At 44.9% G+C, this 20,668-nt stretch overlaps 1 protein-coding gene across 1 annotated transcript in view; it reads right to left on the bottom strand.

Annotated features, from left to right (window-relative positions):
* Window positions 1-2,277: 2,277 nt before the first annotated feature.
* Window positions 2,278-20,668, bottom strand: part of Ptpn13 (protein tyrosine phosphatase, non-receptor type 13) — a 173,170-nt gene continuing 154,779 nt past the window's right edge. The window contains exons 40-48 of the mRNA NM_011204.2: window positions 19,887-19,969; window positions 17,863-17,900; window positions 13,830-13,933; window positions 12,448-12,596; window positions 10,691-10,781; window positions 9,286-9,623; window positions 6,917-7,132; window positions 5,960-6,022; window positions 2,278-2,946 (exon numbers count right to left, since the gene is read on the bottom strand). Of these exons, the coding sequence (NP_035334.2) occupies window positions 2,854-2,946; window positions 5,960-6,022; window positions 6,917-7,132; window positions 9,286-9,623; window positions 10,691-10,781; window positions 12,448-12,596; window positions 13,830-13,933; window positions 17,863-17,900; window positions 19,887-19,969 (1,175 nt within the window). The 3' untranslated portion in view covers window positions 2,278-2,853. The remainder of the gene's footprint in view (window positions 2,947-5,959; window positions 6,023-6,916; window positions 7,133-9,285; window positions 9,624-10,690; window positions 10,782-12,447; window positions 12,597-13,829; window positions 13,934-17,862; window positions 17,901-19,886; window positions 19,970-20,668) is intronic.

Below are 20,668 nucleotides of genomic sequence, written 5' to 3'. Positions count from 1 at the left end.
CCCAGTAATGAATAGTCTCAAGACTTTTCCTTGTATTTCCACACGTAGGAGAGAACTTGTCTGTCTCTGTTTGAAAGGGGCGTCTCCAGGTACATCCACCCTTCTGACAGTGGCAGATTTCAGTCTTGATAGCTGAATGATAATCCTCTGTATAAGTACTTAACAAAATCCATGGATCTGCTGAGGGGCACGAGGGCTAGTTCTGCAGCACAGCCATTCTGACTCTCAAGAGCTACAGTAAACACCAGTGTGCAGGCATTTCTTTTGGTGGTATGCAGAGTGGTATAGCTGGACCACAAGGTAGCCCAAGTGGAGATGTCTGAGGAAGTACCCTACTTCATCTCAATGGCTGCACTAATTTCTCTCCCTACCAACATTGGACATGACTTCCATTTTCTCCACGTTTTGTCCTCTCCAGCATTTATTTGGGGACATAATCTACTTCAGTCTTCTAAGATCTTCCTTTATCATGGGGCCTCCTTTCTATGGCAGAGTTGTCTCAGGGAGCAGCTACGTCACTAGCCAGCTGTCACCTGGCCTGTTCTCCCAGATAGACCTTGTGGCACTTGTTTTGTTTTATAAAAATAAGGAGAAGGAATGTTTGGTAGAGGTGTGGTAAGGTGTGGGGGAAGGGGGTGCCTCTGTGGGCCCATGCTGAGGCATCCCTTCCCCTGAGGGACCAGCTCTATTCTATAGTATAGAATTGGAGTTTATTCAGGGCATGGGAGGGGGAGTTGACAGGGTAGTAGAGCCAGAGAAGGGGAGTGGGGGAGAGAAAGGGAAGAGGAAGAGGAAGAGGAAGAGGAAGAGGAAGAAGAAGAAGAAGAAGAAGAAGAAGAAGAAGAAGAAGAAGAAGAAGAAGAAGCAGCAGCAGCAGCAACAGCTACTGAAGCCACCGCTGCCTCCATGGCCTTGTGGAGAGAGGGGGAAGGGAAGAGCCCAAGAGAGGGAAGGGAGGAGGGGCAAGCAGCCTAGACAAAATGGTAAGAGCAGTGATGTGATGTGTGGCCAGGCCTGACTGTGTTTGCTTACATCTACCCCACATGTGGCCACTCTTTTAAGGATGACCTGGAAAGCTACTTGTCATTCAGAGCAGCCACCAGCCTAGGTTCTTAAAGGAGGGAATACAGAGAGAGGCAGGGGGACGGAGAGACACTGCTGGGCTGTTCGCTTCCCAGAACTGGCATATAATCTAGAATCAATCACTGACCCACTGTAAGCTTTGGCTGATGTTTCCAGTACACACCAAGTACAGGGCTGCCTTAGGTCAGGACTTGGCATCTGAGTTCCCCAACACATCCATCCCTGGCCCTGTGGACTTCTTAACCTGGCACTTTAACCATCGTGGCCCTGCCATTCCATGGGGTGGAGCTGGGGCCCGGATTAGTTTGGCGAACAATCACAAAAACCTTCCAGTGGGACTCAGCCAGAGATCTCAACTCACATCTTCTTCCCAGTTTCCATTTATTTCCTGGCTACATTCTTGCTACATTCTTTCTAGAAACTCTCCTCCAGAGCTGCTCTGGGGTTGTGCAGACTTCAAGATGCTAATGGCCCCCAGCTGTGCTGGCTCCCAGCCCTCTGAGGCCCAGGCACCCTCTGACATCAATGCCCCCCCCCCACACCCCCACAATGATGGTGTTGGTTACAATTTAACCTATGACCGTGCTTTGGATTGGGAGTCAGGTGAGGATGGTTTTGCGTCCTGTGGAGCCAATTCTACGGCAGGGTCACTCCTCAGACCTGTTTCCTGGTAGTGAGGTACTCAAAGGCACCACATGGGATATTTGTTGCTTTCAGAGCCTCATCTCCTCAGGTACAAATCCCAGCAACAGCTGTACTTGTAAGATCAGAAATGGCTCTGGAGTGGAGAGGGCTGGGAGGGGGTGCAGGAGACCTGGGTGTTAGAAAGGGGGCTAGGGCTAGGGGTACCTGAGTCAGGATTTGGTGAAATCTGCCAACAAGGTGCTCAGAGAATCACTGTGCACTTTCTTGGAGCATAAGCCTTGTCCTTCCTGCTCTGAAAAATCAAAAATAAACCCCAGGGAGCAGATAGCTCTCTCTGACTGTGCCGTGGCTGGCTGCGTGTTGTGGGCATCTGACCGGGAAGCTGGGACTGAGGTGCCACTCAAAGGTAGGGAAAAGCAAGTCAGACCATGACCCCACACCAGCTCTATTAATATCCACCAGGGCTTCGTGTGTGCCGTGACCCACATGGGGAACGGCCGGTAGTCTCTGGCTAACAGCCAGAGGCAGGGGACGCTGAGGATGTCTGAATTGGTTGTCTATGTTTTAAGGTGTAGTTTTATTTACAAAGTGAGATGACACAGGTACAAACGGTATCTGGTAACTCCATGTTCATGAAAAGTATATAAATATATTACAGGAAATTATATATAGTAAACATTAGAAATGGATACAGTAAACATTGCTAGTTCGTCTTCTATGCCAATATTACTGTCATTAAAAGCTTAAATACTGGCTTCAAGTATCCCCTATAAAATAAATCTACTTTATTAAAATACTGGAAAATTTTTGCTATAAACAGGATTTGGTACATTAAAAATAGACTCAGTGTGTCTTTGTAACAACGTCCACTATGATCAAATGCTGTCTCCAGCCCTAAGACCTGCTGGTTCAGTTAGTGAAAAAGGAGTTTTAATGACCATCAGTGGTTGAAGTGGCTGTAAAAACACAGCATCTTGACGTCCGTATCTGACGGGAACGCCTGTCCTTCAAGCAGGAGGGACTAAGCTTCACGGTGCTGCTTGCTTGGCCTTGCTGCTCTCAAGAGTGGAGAGCAGGAGTCGGCTGGATGCAGGAAGGGAGGGAGCCTTTGGAGGCTGCTCTGCATCACTGTGGGAGCCCTGGCTGTGCCTTCTGCTCTTCAGCCTGAAGATGAGTCAGGACATAGAGGATGACTTGATAGCAGAAGACATACTGACCCTGTGGGGAGGTGGCAGGAGAGACAGGGAGAATTATTTGAATAACTTAAATTTATACACAGTAGGTGCTTGAGAAATTTGGAAATAAGAACTTTTTGTTTAAGTGCTGAATGTAAGAGTCAGTGTACAGAACTGTGAAGTGCCATAAAAACTATAAACAAGAAAATTGATAAAAAGAGGGGAGAGCCAAGGGGTTATGTCGGTAATGATCTGGGATTGTATACATTTCCTAAGAAACCCCTTTCTCTCTGATTTTATTTTTTGGTGCTGGGGCCAAACCCAGGGCTGCAGGCTTGCTAGACAAGTGCTCCGTTACTGAGCTATACCCTCAATCTCTACAACCTAGATTTCTCTAGACTGACTGAATTCATCTTGTTTTAAAATGTGAAAAAGTTAATAAGCCACAAATCTACTAAAACAAGCTTCTTAAGGATTTCAGAGCAAAAATATAGAAATAAAAATTAAATGTAATCTTTAAGTATTATTTAAATATGAAATAATTTCCCTTTCAACATTTTTAATATAGAGGTCTAGCTCCTAGAGTGCACGTGGCGGCTCACAGCTGCCTGTAGGTGCAGCTCCAGATCTTAAAGTCAAATCTTTAAAAAAAACACCCACAGCATATTAAATGGGAAGTAATCAAACAACAAGCACAGCAGGAGCTCAGTTCTCACTGTCAAGCATACATACATGAATAGGAATTCTGTGCACGCCTACGACATCAGCAGCTACTGAGAGACTGGGATGTTAGCTGCCTCCAGGCTTCCTGCTGCTCATCTGAGTTCCTGTGCAATGCCATGCTCACGGCAGACTGCTCTCACACTACCCACCGTGGGAAGTCCACTCACGAGTCTCTCCACTGTCACAGCTCTGTAGGCAGTCATTTTGCTTACCTGGTAACTCCTTCCCGGCCTCTAACCCCGTGTCCCTCCCCAGAGGAACTCTTGTTTCTTGTGCAGTGCTAAGCGATCATTTGAAATGAGCGCAGTCATGTCACTCCAGGCTATAGGCCTGTGCCAGCTTGCCTCTCACTCAGAGGAAATTACAAGCCTTGTCCTGTTACCTCCCATCTGCCTCAGCTCCTCCCGGCTCTCTCTAGTCCTGTCACACCACACATGACAGGCCCATTCACCAAGACAGCAGACTCTGCCCGAGGACTCCCCAGATCGCAGCTTAATGTTACATCTTCTTCAAAGAAGTAACCTGTCTTACATTTATTCTTCTACAATTTCATCCACGTACATCACACACACTGATTCTGCTGTTGCCCCTCCCCCATCACTCTTACTCCCCACACCCTGGCTACCTCTTCCTCCCTATAAGTCCCTCTCCCTCACTCCTATCTTTCTTGTTTTGTGATTCACACAGACTTTAAGCAGGGCCCTGTATGTGATCCTGTGCTAGGGACTATTCACTGGAATCCAGAGGGCTCGTCTGTGGGCAAACGACTGAACAAAGGAGTTACACTATTGTTTTTAATTTTGGACAGGGTCTCACCAGGCAGCTCTGATTGGCCTGGAACTCACTATACAGACCAAGCTGGCTTCAGACACCGAGGGGTGGGGCACTGGGCCTGGCTGGAGTTATTTTCTTATGGTGTCACTGTTCTGAATTCAGTTCTCAGACGGCAATGGCTGGCTTCCTTCACACCTCTACGCTAAAGTGCTTATCACTTTCAGAGCCACCGGATGGCCTGTCATCCTCAGGGCCCCACTGGAGTGTCTCGGGCTCTGTGGCAGGGTGTGTCTGATTCAGTGGTGTGTCCCAGGCACTGGGAGAAACTCCTGGTGCTCAGATCTCAAATGTTGTGAATGAACACTCAGGCAAAAAGAGCTCTTACATACAGATCAGCATGGCTTCCTTAGCTAGAAAGCAGCTTAAGGCTTACCGAGCCTTCATCTGAATCAAAACTCAGCATGACTGGAAAGTGGCCAAGTTAAAGTCGGAAATGGCTATGTTTTTAAGAGGCAGATAAATGTGACTCTGTGGAGAAGCGAGAATGATTGCTTTAAGTCTACCTCACAGTTCCAATCTAGAAGGAAGGAAGGACTTAGCCATGCTGGGCTCTAGCACAGTGCATTCACTTCCTGTGACGGTAGCTTCAGCTGGGGATGGGGTGATGCCGTGTACATTCAGTTTTAGGAAAGAGGAGTGAACACAACAGAAACAGCTGTGGGGGCTGTCTGGCAGGGCCTGCGGTCCTTCTCGGCCTCTCTGAGCTGCTGCTGTCTGAAAGGCTGGTGACTGAGATGGGGAGGAACCCCATCAGGCAGCAGGCAGAGCCATTCTCACTCGGAGCCTCCAACAAGTCCACCCTTTATGAGCAACTTAGTGGGGACACTGCATCCCTTCTTCCCTCTCCCCACCTTTCCCCTCCCTCCCTGTGTGTGTGTCTGTGTATGTATGTGCCTGTGTGTGTGTCTGTGTATGTATGTGCCTGTGTGTGCATGCATGAGGAGCCAGATGACAGCCCTGGGTAGGTGCCTCCCCGCCCCTCCCCTAACCCCCTGCTTTTTTGAGACAGGGTCTCTCAATGGCTGGAGCTCATAAATTTAGGAACTTGCCTGAGTCTGTCCTCCCAGTCTATGCCTGGATTTTCGTGTAGGTTTTGAGGCTCAAACCTAGGACCTCATGACAGTACTTCACTGAGGAGCTATCTCCCCAGCTCCTGTTCTCCATTAAAAAAATAAAAATTTTAAGGTAGTATCTAAAATGATAGTCTGAAATTCCCCCTTTTTTTTTTTCTGAATTAGTCTTAATGCTATAGAAGGGTCCTTTATGACAAGAGATGTTGGTTTTATGTTATAACATGGAAGGAAACCTTCAAAGAGATCACTGGGCAAAGGGTAGAGCCTTCCTCTGTCATCCTGTTACCTGAAGGCTGAGATGAGAAGAGCGCTTGAGCCCAGGTTAGCCTGGGCCATAGCAAGATCATCTCAGAAAGACAGACAGAAAGAGAATACAAATTCAAGAGCAACTTTTAAACTATTAGTCTCAGAAGAAGTCCTCCTCACCTCGGTCTGCACCATGCCGTGCCTCTGAAGCCTCATGCAGCGCACTAGGTCAGAGATGTCGAACTGCCGGGACACAGAGTGGTGCGTTAGACACAAGCTGGGTGATGCGAAGGCGTCCCCTGTGGGGTCCTCACCCCTGCCCCTCCTCACGACTCGTCAAACTCTCCAGTATAATGACTTCCTGAAGTGACCTTCTATGATACAGTATTTCTAAGAACTAGAGTCTACTATGTTTGAACGTCTTTGATACACATTCTCTTCCTCTGACATTTAGCTAATTTCTTAAACTATAAAAAAATAATGTAAGCAATATTCCTCACACTAATGTCCAGAATAAAATTCCATTTCCTTTTAATTTAGCTGATGCTTGACAGTCTGAGACGAGGGCAGACTGGACTGCTGGGTGTGCCCCACTTCAGTTATCATAGGTTATAGGAGTATCAAGAACTGGATAGAACTGCATCATCTAAAACCCTTTAAGAGACAGACCCTTTAATCTCTATATCTCTATCATCTACCTATCTACACACATACATATATATATACATACTATATATTGATTATATACAATATACAATTATATCCAAAAACTATATATATATTTAAATACAAGATATTTTGGCAATTAAGGAAGTTTCATACGAATTTAGATTAGAGTCAAAGTAAGATCACACTGTTACTTGCTTTATTAATATTTAAAAATTAAGAGTAACTACTTAGAGTAATAGATTAGTATTAATTTTCAAACAAAATTACCAATTTCTTATCTATAGGTAACAAGGACAAAGCTCAATATTTTTCTTTTTAAAAGTGGACTGTCTTTTGGACTTTGGTATTTCCTGTAGTCATGGCAACAGTACTGACTTGCTCTCACAGAGAAGCTTACTGTCTGTACAAGGTGAAACAACACATTTAGACAGTCACATCGCCCAGCACTCGGCCGTATCTTGTACTTACTTCCAGATCCTGGCTGATTAAGCCTAGGACCACGTCTATGCAAATGAGGGTTCCTGAGCGTCCAATGCCAGCGCTGCAGTGTGTGATGACTGGGCCCGACCTACGGATGTGTCTCATGTAGGAGATGAATGTGAGCAGGTCGTCTGGCTGCGACGGTGTATCGTGGTCTGGCCAGGCAGTGAAATTCAGATGAGAAATATGTCGCACCTCCCCTGTCTGAAAGTGTAAAATGTAGTGAGTTACAATGTCACCTGTCCCTAAGTCAGGTCCTTACAGTATCATTTCCATCTTTCAAATTTGAGTGGTATATTGAATCAGATCAAAAGAAAAAATGGAAGAGATAAAAAGGTATAAACATACAAAGCTGGGTATGGTGGCATATGCCTAATTTCCAGTATTCAGACCAAGAGAGGAGGACGGAGTATTCAAGGCCAGCTTAGGGTACAGAGCAAGACTGTGGCTAAAACCGACAACAACAGATTGAAAAATACACGGACTGCATCACCACCGCCCAGTCCTAGTGGCTAGGGATGGTACCCAGGCCTCTGTGGGCTCATTTAAGTGATATGTTTGGCAATGTCAGTCTCAGAACTTTATTCTTTCTTTCCCATTAGAACTCCTCCTCCCCCAGCATCCTCTGGTTTTATTATCTGCTTCGTTTTCCTCAAATGCAGCCTCTCAGGCCATCCTGTGTTGTTGAACACACAGCCTGTATCTCAGAGTCCAGCAACCCTTCCTTTCGGTTTTGTTTTCCCAGCAGCACGACTAACACAGCCAGCCCACGCCCACGCAGGCAGCAAGCTCCATGTGGGTACTGAACGGCTGTCTGCCTGTTGTTAAAATGCTGGACCTGGGGTCCATGCCAGGGTTTGAGTTGGACTACTCTACTGTGATTCATGATCAGGTCACCTGAGGAACACGAAGTGCTAAGCTCATCTGAGCAATGGGTAAGCTCGTGTGAGCCAAAACATCACCTGGCAGGACCTAGGAGCATTAATTAAAATGTGTTAACTAAAATGTTTAGGTTTCATAAAGGAATAAAAGCTCTGACACTTTGTAAATAATAAGGAAAGTCTCATAACACGTTTATATGTCGCCAATGGAAGTGAATCAGCATACTGTTTTGTTTTTGTTTTGTTTTGTTTTCCTTCTAGAAAAGCTGAAGAAAGCTCAGGGGTAAAGTGCTTGTCACATAAGCATGGAGTCTGAGCTTGCATCCCCAGCATCCACAGAAAAAGTTGGGCATGGGGACTGCCCTTTAATCCTGTGCTGGGGAGATGGAGTCAGGAGGATTCCTGGGGCTGGAAGGCAGCCGGAGCAGTTCAATCTGGGAGCTCCGTGTTCAGTGGCCGAGTCTTTCTCAAGGGAGGCAGAGAGCCACAGAGGAAGGAAGATTCCTACATCAGCCTCTAGCGTACACGTGCGCACAGACATACCTACACATCTATGTACACACACAAACACATATACACACAGAGAAGGAAAAACAAAGAAACGTTGAAGAAAGTTAAAGACTCATGAGCAAACATGGCTTTGCATAGCTCATATTTCCGGGAAGGGTGCACCAGGTGAGGGAATGCCACACTGAAGAGACAGACGGCTGGCTCTGTCTAAAGGCCGATCACAAGCTAGCATGCACTAGTTTTATCCAGTGTGTCTGGCAAGTGTGTCAATGACAGCTGATATGGCACAGCTGTGCACACCCGCTAAACATGTAGGCTGCCTTCACCGGACGTGTTCTCATAGCCACAGATTTCTTAAAACAGCTTCAATTAGTCTACTTAGATATTGGACCCTGTAGGTGTTAAACAAAGCAAGTTTCATCAGGTGTGCTGGCACATGCCTTTAATCCCAGCACTTGGCAACCAGAAGTAGGCCAATCTAGAGTTCAAGGCCAGCTTAGCCTGGTCTACAGATCGAGTTCCAGGACAGCCAGGGCTACACAGGGAAACCTTATCCCGAAAAAAAACAACAACAATAATAATAACAACAACAGTAATGGTTCTATGTACACTGCAGTTTATGAACTGTTTTGTGCTGTTTATTCCTAAGCACAGACTGATGATCATGTTAAAACCCCATGTTTGTTCTAATACAGCATCTACCAGATGAAACTGAATGAGGGCCACTCTTAAAACTCTACTGGAAGCTGCGTGTGGTTTGACAGGATCACACATTCCTGTAATCCCAGTACCCAGGAGACAGAAGCAGGGGGATCAGGACTTCCAGGTTGTTGTAGCTGTATAATGACTTTGAGGCCAGTCTGGGCTACGTGAGACCTGGTCTCAAAAATAAAAGATAGTAGATGCCCTGCTTTTGTTGTGGCCTCCCGGAGAGCGTGCAGGTCTGCTTTCTGACGAGTGACTGACCTGAATATCCTCCAGGGCCATCACCCGCACGATGAAGCCCTTCAGCTGCTGCATCCTCAGGAGGGCCAGGCGCAGCCTCTCGTTGGCCATGGTGGTTGTGCCCAGGATGCTTGGCCAGTACCGCTGGCATTTGATCTTTTCTCCTTCCACCTCCTGCGTCATCATTGCTATCACCGTGGAGTTCTGCTCCCAAACCATCTGCCAAAAATCCCCCACAGTGGTGGGCAACGGCCCCTGGCAGGCAATGTACACGAATTCCTGGGTCCCCACCGGGATCCTGATGAAACTGGCATTGATGTATCCACCTTCATCTCCAAGAGGCACTCTTGTGGTGTCATCTGTGAATGTCCACAGCAAAAGGGCATGTCACCACCATGTATTGTCACCACAAGTTTCACAAGAAGCTGGAGTCAATGACTACAATGGTTCCTAGGGCCCTCCTTGTGTGTGTGTTGATGATGTGCATTTCAACCAGCAGCAGTCCAGATCATATTTATGGTGTTTGTTACACTCTATCTAAATGTCAGCTTGGTGGCTTTCTATGAAACTTGGGGTTTACTGACATAGAGTTTGTATTACAAGTGTGGTAACATGTAACAAAGTAACTTAACAAACAGTAGACCATCACAGTAAGTAAGGAGGGAAACAAACATAAACATTGTTACTTCTCTGTCAGTATTTAGATACCAGTGACAAGGGTTCTGAATGATGGAACAAACTCTTTCATAGAACAAAAGCTCGCTCTGAAGTGACACTGTCAAAGTGGCTGCTAGGGACATGACTGACATCTCTAGATCTTGTGGATACGTGAGGAGAATCTTTTATTTTGTCACTTTGTATTATTTATTTGAGTGGCTTTTGTGTGTGTGTGGCTGCCACCCACACATGTGGAGGACAGAAGACACCTTAACAGGACTGTCTGTCTCCCCTTGGTGGCAAGTACCTTTCTTTACCTGGCCTCATAGTTTAAATATTTATAAATTTAATAAGTTAGTTGTGGTGGCAACCAAGGATGAACCTTTAAAATTGGGTTTCAAGATTTATTGCTTGGCTTTCATCTTAGTTCAGTTTGCTTCCTAACAATAAATTACTTTGTATTTATAGTTTTCCCAGTTCTGGTTTTAAGATAAAATCTGCATGGTTTTGGCCTCATATAACAACTCCCATCTCCTTAATGCTGAATCCTCATCTACTCCATTTAAAACCTTTCTTAGACTCCTTTCCTTTCTAGAGACGTGGCTTCTCTATGTGGTCTAGGCTGGTCTGGAACTCACTGCACGTACACACTCGATTAGAGCCACACTAGAACTCACAGATACACACAGTTAGACCCACACTGGAACACACACACACACACACACACACACACACACACACACACACACAGACCCACACTGGAACTCACAGGGAAGGATATTTTTGTATCTGTTCTTCCTGCGGTTTTCCTTTGTCTGTCCAATCAGACACTGATCCAAAGGTTTTAATTCTTGAAGGTTCTACAAGTAACAACATGGACATAAGGTTAAATTTGTCAACTAAAGCAATAACTTAGTCAAGAGCAATGCTTCTACTGCACCGATTGGGCTGAGAGTGCTAACGAACACAGGTTTGTAAGCTGTTGCTGAATGAATTTACTGCAAGAACCTTTGACTGGACAGGTCATGATCAGCCGACTAATAGCATTTCTTAACCTATGTTCTAAATTCAGTTTAAAACTGTCTATAATCCTAAAAGAAACAAACAAAAAACCCTACAAAGAAGGCAACATCTGGAGTACTTTCTTGACAATATCATGAATAGAGTCACAGACCACGGTGTGTAGTATTGCTGTTGTGGACAGTCCACTGTGCAGATAGTCAATTCCTTCTCCTTTTCATGACTGCTCCTATATATATGCAAGGCACTGTGGTAAGTGCTGGTGCAATGAGTGGAGAGAACGTGATGTAAGTGAAGGCACAGTCTATCTCAGGGAACTTTCAGCTCCCAAGAGACAATGTGGAAATAAACAAACATGGTGATATGCCTTTTGGAGATTTAGATGCTGGGGGAGGGAAACAGCTGTGCTTCAGAGGTGCTGGGGTGGGGATAACGATGCTTAGCCCCAAACCTTAAAGAAGACACAACCGCTTCTACAAAGCCAGACTCAAGGAGAGGAGGCATACACCTCCGGTACTGAGTGGTTCCATGGCACCTTCAGAGTGTAAGCACATAGCAGCAGCTCTCAGAGGAGCACCTCCTTTCAGTGGCGAGTGAGCAGTGAAGCTGGGGGTTTGAGAGAAAGGGACAAGGTGACCCCTGAGCCCAGTGGGGCTGTGTTTCTCCTGCAACACAGGAGCAAGGGCAGCGACCTGGCATGCATACCCAAGAGGGCTGTGTCTACCCACAGCAGCTGTTTGTACCAACACACCTCACTGCAGAAGCCAGGAAGACTGAACTCCTGACCCTCCTGCATTTACTCCCAAGGGGTGGGAACATAGACATGTGCCATTAGGACCAGACTTTTTAAATTAAAACATTTTTATTTTTACATATAAGAAATACAGAATATCATTAGAAAAATCTGTCAAGTTCTGAGCAGTTAAGATAATCTTGTTAAACTAGAATCATTAAGATCCTCACTGAGAAAATTAATTTATCATTAGGTATGACAAAATGGTGCTCTTTAGAGTTGGAAGTTAGCCCTACAGGGTAGTGTTGCAGAGTCTGGTGGTTTGAATGAAAATGGCCCCCATAGGCCCATAGGAAGTGGTACTATCAGGAAATATGGCCCTGTTGGAGTGGGTGTGGCCTTGTTGGAATAAATGTGTCACTGGGGAGTGGGCTTTGAGGTCTCAAATATTCAAACCACACCCAGTGTTTCAGTGCTTCCTGTTGCCTGCCAATCCAGATGTAGAATTCCCTGCTACATCTCCAGTGCCATGTCTGCCTCACACAGCCATGCTTCCCTCCATGATGACAATGGACTGAACCTCTGAACTGTAAGCCAGCCCCGGTTAAATGTCTCTTTAAGAGTTGCCGCTGCCATGCTGTTTCTTCGCAGCAATAGAACACTAAGACAGAAAGGAATTGGTATTTTCAAAGAGATGGAATGTGTTCCACCTTGAAGGACATTTCCTAACCATGATCACATTTCCCATTCAAATAAACACAGGGAGCACTTACCTCCAGCTCCTTAGAAGGGATCCCTTGGTCGAGCAAGCCCTGCAGCGTGCGGATGGTGGCCTGCAGCTGTGTGCCCGTGTACTTGCCAGAGGGAGGGACTCTGACCACCGGCAGGGCTGCCAGCTCCTCATTCGTCAGAAAGGGGGGATCTATCAGGAAGGACCAGAAGGTTCTTCAGTTCTCACCCGAGCTCACTTGAGCCTCTTCTCACTTCCCACTGTCCTAGGAAAGGGGGCAGCAGCCTGGCTGATGACTGCAGGCCACACAGGTTTTGCTACTACACCGCTACCTCACCCAGCCTTGAAGCAGCTACCTCATCACTGCTCACAGGTCTGGAAGGCGGGCGACTCCCAGTTGTTTAGCTCTTGAAAGGAACATATGCTCATTTTTGTTTGACTTTACTGACACTGTTTATGTGAGGAAAACCTACCCAGTTTCCCCTGTTACTTGGATTCTCAGCACTGGGGAAGACAGAGACAAGAGGTCAGAAATCCCACACGTGAGGAGATTGTCATTAGACTACAGCCTTCCCTTTTCCGTGCCTCCTCTTCCCCCTCACTGCCGACTCCTGGATTGGGCAGTGTTCTTCCTGCACAGAGCACTTTTCGTGGACTATTTAGGAGCTGTATTACACAGGTACCCTAGAAGAGCCTGGGGTCTGAGTGAGTACCCGCTATACGGATTATTTACAACACAAGGCAATTGCTTTCCCAGACAAGGCGGGAGAATCCTCAAGCAGTTAGGGCATGGTGGTGCTGCAGCTAACTTCCTGCAGGGGGCAGTAAGGCTGAGCGCCATGAGGGATCCAGGGCTGGACAAGATGCCCCAAGGAGCTCAGCGCCTGGTGGGGCATGGTCAGTGGGGATCCATTCTGCTCATCTGAAATATGTTAACTCTTTCTGAAGAACAGGACTGCAATTGGAGCAGGAAAGCTAATTGGAAGAGTATGCCGCAGGTGTCCACAGGAGCCTGCAGAAGGACAGAGCGGGCCGGAAAAAGCCAGGCCAGCAGTCAAGGGCAACTTCTCTCTCGCATTTCAGATGTCGCAGCAGCTCTGTCCCCGGCGAGCTGAGCTCCTTATCTCTCACTAGTCCACAGCAGAACCAAGACTTGCAGTTTCCATTTTTAAGTCACGATACTTTGTGCTTTCCCCTAAGCCACCGAGAGCTTTAGGCTCTAGCTATGCAAATAATTTAGTTATGGCCACCAAAGCCGATGTCTACGTGACTTAGACATCGTATATGTGTATATGCCGTGTATGTGTAACACCAAAGAGCATATACATTCGGCAATACCATCCATGAATTGTGAAATCATCACTTAGAGCTTTCACCTCCCTGCTTGCTGTTTTAAATGCAAGAAGCTGGTCCTAAAATCCTTGCCTTTGCTGGAATCTTCACCGTCTGTTGTCTCCGTTGTCGAGTTTCTGCTTTCCTGCGTGGCGTCCTCTTCGATGGGCTTCTCTTCTTGTGATGCTGCAGTTAAGCTATGCCAACAAACAGACTTGAAATATTTTTGTCTCCAGCATAATTTTAAATATCATGATTCAAGTTATTTGTTTTCTCTATAGTTAACTATGATACTGTTACGCTGTCTGAGCTGGTGAGGTGGCTCAGTCTGAGTGCCATCAGGTCTGATGTCCCAGTTTCATCCCTGGGACTCACGGGGAAGATAAAGAACTGTTATAGTTGCTCTCTGACCAATGTACTTGCAAAGCAGCATGTGTGTCAACATGCACTTCTCTGTCTCTCTCTGTCTCACACACAGTACATAGATACATGGAAAAATTAAACTCTCTTGATTGAAAAAAAAATCAAGTTCAGATTGGGTATGGTAGCACATGACTATGCTATTAGCTCCTCTGGTGGCTGAGGCAGGAGGATCAGCTGAACCTTGGAGTTGGACACCAGCCTGGGAAAATAGCAAGACCTTGTGTGGATACAATCCATAACTCTTTTTTTTTAAATAAAGATTTATTTTATTTATGAGTACACTGTAGCTGTCTTCAGACACACCAGAAGAGGGTATTCCATTATGGATGGCCAAGAGCCACCATGTGGTTGCTGGGAATTGAACTCAGGACCTTCGGAAGAGCAGCCAGTGCTCTTAACCGCCAAGCCATCTCTCCAGCCCCTCCATAACTCTTAAAATCATGGTAGATGTTAAATAAAGTGAAGTGCACAGTAGCAGTTTTAGTTGGAGACAGACTCCAGGTCTCTGAATCTTAGACTGAAGGAGTCTCTTGGGGATGGTTTTGTGTCAACATGGATGTCATAGGCTTACCAGCATCTAACTCATTCTTTCACTTGTGTGCGTAGGTGTATGAGGGCTGCAAGCACTTGTATGTGCAGGAGCAGGGGTCTATGTGCACACGTGGGAGGGGATGGGGATGCATGAACTTGTGTGTGCACGAGCAAGGACCTACAACGGGAACTACTTCTCAGGTGGCACCTGCCTTCTTTTTATTCTTTTCCGAGACGGGGTATCTCAAAATCTTGGAACCTGCCAAACATTCAAGGCTGGCCAGTTACTAACCTCAGGGGTCTGCCTGGTTCTACTTCCTCGGTGCTCGGTTGCAAGCACTGAGCATCACTCTCAGCTTTATTTTAATGTGGGTTCTAAGGCTCAAACTCAGGTCACAGAGGAGCAAAGGGGCCAAGCAAGATCAACAGAAACCAATGACATCATGGTCCCCGGAACCTTTCCTCCGTGAGCGTAATTTATTCCAGATACTTCGTTGTAGCTATGGAAAGCTAATCCACAGATCATCCTTGGTGAGGTAAGTGGTTGGAAGGGAAGCCTAGGCAGCACATTAGTGTTCAGGTGTAGGTGAGGTAAACAGGACTAGGTTAATCTTGATTCTCACTTTCTGACAGTCAGGGGAACAGGCAGAGTTGTCTGTCTGAGGTCACCAGTGCACACCATTAAAGCACACACGGATGCTCTCCAAATGTCAAAAACGGGCATAGGTTGTTTTTCTATTTATGTGACTGAGTGGGCACCAGCCTGCTGCTTATAGAGGTCAGAAGACAGCAGCAGGTAATTTGGAAGCGTAGATACATATGGTTGTGACTTCCTTATACCCAAGGAACCAACTAACTAGGAACCGATTCAGGCTTTGAGCTGAACCATCCAGACTCCTGTGTTGGTTTTATTGTGGGAATATTTTCCTGCTTCAACTCACTGTGGACTACTGTATTTCACACTTGCTGAGTTCTGCTTCTGCAAGGTTTTGTGTGTGTGTGTGTGTGTGTGTGTGTGTGTGTGTGTGTGTGTGTGTGTATGCACCTGTGTGTCCATCCTGGAGGGAGAATTATAAGCAGTTATAATCTACACCACACTGGTGCTTGGAATTGAACTTGGGTCTTCTGGAAGAGCAGTGTATATAGTCTTAACTGCTGAGCCATCTCTTTACTGTCTATGAGAATTGATTTTGCCTTCCAGGACATACACTGTCTTACAGAGACATGTTTTCTGTGGTATTTCACAGTACACCTTGGCCTCTGACTTTACCATTTCTTTTATGGTGTCTTCTGCTGCAAACATGTTGCAATTATTTTGCCACCATGATTCTAGAAGAATATTCTCTTATAGGCCCTGGAGTAAAGTCTTTAAAATCATATTGGTAGGTTGAAGGGTACCACGTTTTTTCATGGTTTTAACGGCATTAAAACAAAGTTAAGCATATTCAAGAATCAGTAATGTGCAAAAGGGGCCCCAGTGATTTTCACTGTCTTCCTGGGAGACTGCACTTGTTTATTATCCTTTTCTTCCTAGTCTGTCCAACAAGGTATACTCTATTTTTCGGATGTCTGCTGATGAGTAGGTATAAAGTTGTTTTCATTACTTCATTTGACAAAAAGACTATGTGTGTCTATGGAGGCAGGAAGAGGAGGTTACTCCCCTAAGTTATGGCAGCTGTGAAATGCTGGATGGGTTTGCTGAGAACCAAGCCCAGGTTCTCTGGAAAAGCCCCCAGTGCTCTTAACTGCTGAGCCATCTCTCTAGGTCCTCATGACTTTATTAATATGTTTTTTTTCTTTTCTAGTTTAGTAAAAATTCTAATACTGTCTTTCTAGAAAAATACAAATAACCTCATCAGATATGAAATTTATGTTTAATCATTTACTAAACTATAAATATGTGTATATATACACATGTAAAATGTTTTTTGACATATTAAAAAATTCTTATTTAAGCTAGAAACTATGTGCTGGAACTTGTTCTGTAGATCAGGTTGGCCTTGAACTCACAGAGATCCACCAGCCTCTGGAGTGCAGGGAATAAAGGTGTATGCTACCACTGGCTCACCAGGTTCCACAAACTCTTTTCTTTCTTCTTCTTTTTAAATAATAATAATAATAATAATAATTTTTTATGTGCCTTGGTGTTTTGCTTGTGTGCATGCCTGTGATGAGGGTGTCCGATCCTCTTAGAGCTGGAGTTACAGCCATGTGCGAGCTGCTGTGTGGTTGCTGGAAACTGAACCAGGATCTTCTGGAGGAGGAGCCAGTGCCCTTAATATCAGAGCCATCTCTCCAGCCTCTGGAAACTATTTTCAAAGAGAGAATTGTTTTGTGGTGTTTAAAGGAATTTAGATCAAGTGTGGTGGTGAATGCCTTTAATCTAATACAAGGGAGGCAGAGAATGGCAGATCTCTATGAGTTTAAGTCGAGCCCGGTCTACATAACAAGTTCCAGGTTAGCTGGGGCTTACACAGTGAGACCTTTTCTTAAAAGCATGATAAAAACTAAAAAACAACTTCCTAACATCCTTGGTTTCCTATTATTTGAAATATTTTTATTACATTTAACTATTTGATGTGTATCTGCACACATGCCACAGTTCACAAACATGTGGGTCCTAGGGAGTGAACGTGGGTCTTCAGGCTTTGGGGCAAGCCCCTTTAGTCACTGAGCCATCTTGCTGACCCTGGCTTCATTTTCTTAGAAATGAAAACATAAAAATTTGAAAGTACAGAAAAACAGGCAAAAGTTAAACCAAACCAACCCAAAAATCCACCCATAGTCTTAGCAGAAAAATCACCATTTCTGGTACACTTTCTTTTAGACTCGTTTCTTTCTTTCTTGTTTATTTTTGTTTTGTGTTTTTGAGCAACAGGTATAGTATAAAGATGTCAAGAGAATGTACCAGGAACACATCTTGGAAAATAATATTCAAGGCACACACCTTGAATCCCAGAATTCCAGGAGACAGAGGTAGATCTTTGCTAGTTTGAGGCCAATCTGGTCTACATAGCAAGTTCTAGGCCAATCAGAACTATGTCTTGTCTCAAATAACAACAACAACAGGACTTATCTATATTTTCACTCCATAATTTAATTAACGTTTTATTGGAAACAGAAATAATCATTGCGTAAGATAAAAGGACAGAGCGTCTCGCACGTGCTTTACCTTGCAAGGTCTACTTTTCCTTCTCCGCTGCTCACTGACTATGATGAAGAGAAATAAAAATCAGATTAGTTCACTATAACAAAGCCAATCTCATGAAGCTTAAGTTTTTCTGCGAGTTACTTTTATGTTGTTACTGTTATTATTCTCATATTACACATGCCATTCAATTACCATACTACACAGAGTGCCTGAGACCTCTGCAGTGGCCTGGGAATTTTGTCGGTTAATAGTAATTACTTTCTCTGCTTACCTTTAGTTAGATGTATGATTTCTGCCACCTTGTGAGCTCTTATTTTCCCCACCCTTCCCCAGGCCAACCCCCGTTTTGGCCCTGCTCACTAGAAAGAGAGAAAGATGGGTAGGAGGGGAGAGATCCCTGACCCTAACTTCTTTCCTCTCGTTAATTCTTTGAGCACCAACTACTAACAAACCTCAAACAGCAAGCCCACCTCTTGTACTGGGGCCCTTGCATTTATATAACCTCTGAAAAATTCCCAGAATTCCAAATATCACACAATCACAGAAGCTGCCTGCAGTTGGCAAAACCACACCTCTGCTAGAACATGAGGCCAACCACAGTCAGCTACTTTTTCTTTATACTTTTTCACATCCTTTATATAGTTTCAGTTTATGTAATACAGGTCTCGACCTTTTAAAAAAATGTGTTAATTATAGGTAAGAGAGATCAGAGGTGTGGTAAGGTAGATAGATCTCAGGTGTGGTAAGAGTAGAGGTGTGGGCCTCCTGATCAATACAACTGGTGTCTTAAAGAAGAGGCACAGATGCCAGGCAGGAGCTAATACAGAGGGAAGGTCAAAAACAGGAGAAGAAAAGTGTGGACAGAATTATTAAAAAGGAATTTTATATTAATAGTTACATTTAAAGTTATTTTTATAATGAAAATATATCCTAAAAACCAATATAATTAAAGTTTTCTGACATAAATGACTGTTACTATGGGTCATTATAATGAAGAATCTACATTATATGCTTTTTCTCCTTTTTAAGAGAAAATACATTTTAGAGGGCAATTTTTAAGATAGCAAGCAAAGCTTTAATTTACTTGTAGCTAAAAGGGACACTCAGAATATCCTTATTAAACGTCAGTTTCAAAATACTGTAGTGAACATACAATTACATTGTTAAGACTGACAGAGTCATGCACCTCTCAAAGAGCTGTGGCATAACTACTATTACAAGATCGTATAAAGGAACATCTTAAACCCTCAAGAAAATGGTGTGTTTTGAGATAGTCAATGTTCATATAATTCTTATGCATTAAGAAATGATCAGAGCTGGGTGTGGTGGCGTATGCCTTTAATCCCAGCACTTGGGAGGCAGAGGCAGGTGGATTTCTGAGGTCGAGGCCAGCCTGGTCTACAGAGTGAGTTCCAGGACAGTCAGGGTTACACAGAGAAACCCTGTTTTGAAAAAACCAAAAAAGAAAGAAATGCTCATAACACACACACACAAGCTTATTGGCGTCCGTCCATACTACTAACCTCTTAAGCACACAATGAATGTGTTTGAGGCGGTGTCTAAGTACACATTCGGGCAGTTGACACTGGAAACTGTCTACATCAGCAACTCTGACATCCTCTCCTTTCCCCCCTTCCTTCCTTCCTTCCTTCCTTTCTCTTTTTTAAAAAAAAAATTATTTATTATATATAGAAGTACACAGTAGTTGTCTTCAGACACACCAGAAGAGGGTGTCAACTCTCATTACAGATGGTTGTGAGCTACCATGTGGTTGCTGGGATTTGAACTCAGGACCTCTGGATCAGTGCTCTTAATCACTGAGCCATCTCTCCAGCCCTGTTCTTTCTTTCAATTGACTCAAAGTTTTGTTAGGTGTGGATGTCACTGCAATGTAATAAAATAAAACTACCTTCCTCTACCCCCCAACACCCCAAATATAATCTGACGGTAGAACAAGCCACACCACCATTTATTTCCTCTTTGGAGTAGAAGCAGAATTCTAGCGAAGTGCAGCACCAGGCTGTTCACGCAGGTACGGTCCTCACCTCAGGGACGTCCTCAGGTAGCGGAGACCCATCATAGTCGGTATCTCCTTCTTCTGGTGCCTCCCCATTCGTCCTCAGTGGATCTGGGGGGAAAATGTAGAGGCCAAGAGACGCTAAGACACGTACTGAGGCAGCAGCCGCCTTTCCATATAACCGTGTTTACTCACAGAAGGCGGCAGTAAGCAGACCACTGCACAGCAGCAGTGCGAGCCCTTTAACCAAGCCAAGAGTGAGCGACAACGGGATACACAGCGTGAAGTACGTGTAAAGCTTGTCTGTGAAGCGGCCATGCTTTAACAGTGGCTTCTTGTCAGCGGAATGGAAGGTGTTTACGACGATGTATTTATAAAAGCTATGACACCTTATGTATGATACTTGTTAGTTTGCTTTTTAGAGAGTCTCACTCACATAATCTTGGCTGGCTTTGAACTTGCTATGTAGCTGAAGATGATAGTGAGCTTCTAGTATTCCTGGCACCACATCCCAAGTGCTGGGATTACAGGCATGTATCACGAAGCCTGGTTTATACTGTGCTGGGCGCTGAGCCCAGGGCTTTATGCATGCTAGGATAGCACTCTACCCACAGCTACACCCACAGCCTCTAATGATACATTGTTAAATCTCATTAACAGGCAATTCACCCACAAACACACGGAACAGACAATAAATGTTATCTTGTTTCGTTTCTGAAAGCACTGCCCAGAAATTGATGGATGAAGATGTTGCTAATATATTTCAGTTTTACTCAACAACTTTCCCCACCCTTGAGCTCCGGGTAAGCT

The sequence above is a fragment of the Mus musculus genome, chromosome 5 (genome assembly GCF_000001635.26).
Source record: "Mus musculus strain C57BL/6J chromosome 5, GRCm38.p6 C57BL/6J".
In the NCBI taxonomy this organism is placed as follows: Eukaryota; Metazoa; Chordata; class Mammalia; order Rodentia; family Muridae; genus Mus; species Mus musculus.
The sequence above is the reverse complement of the archived record's forward strand: the minus strand, read 5'-3'. Positions and strand labels throughout refer to the sequence as shown.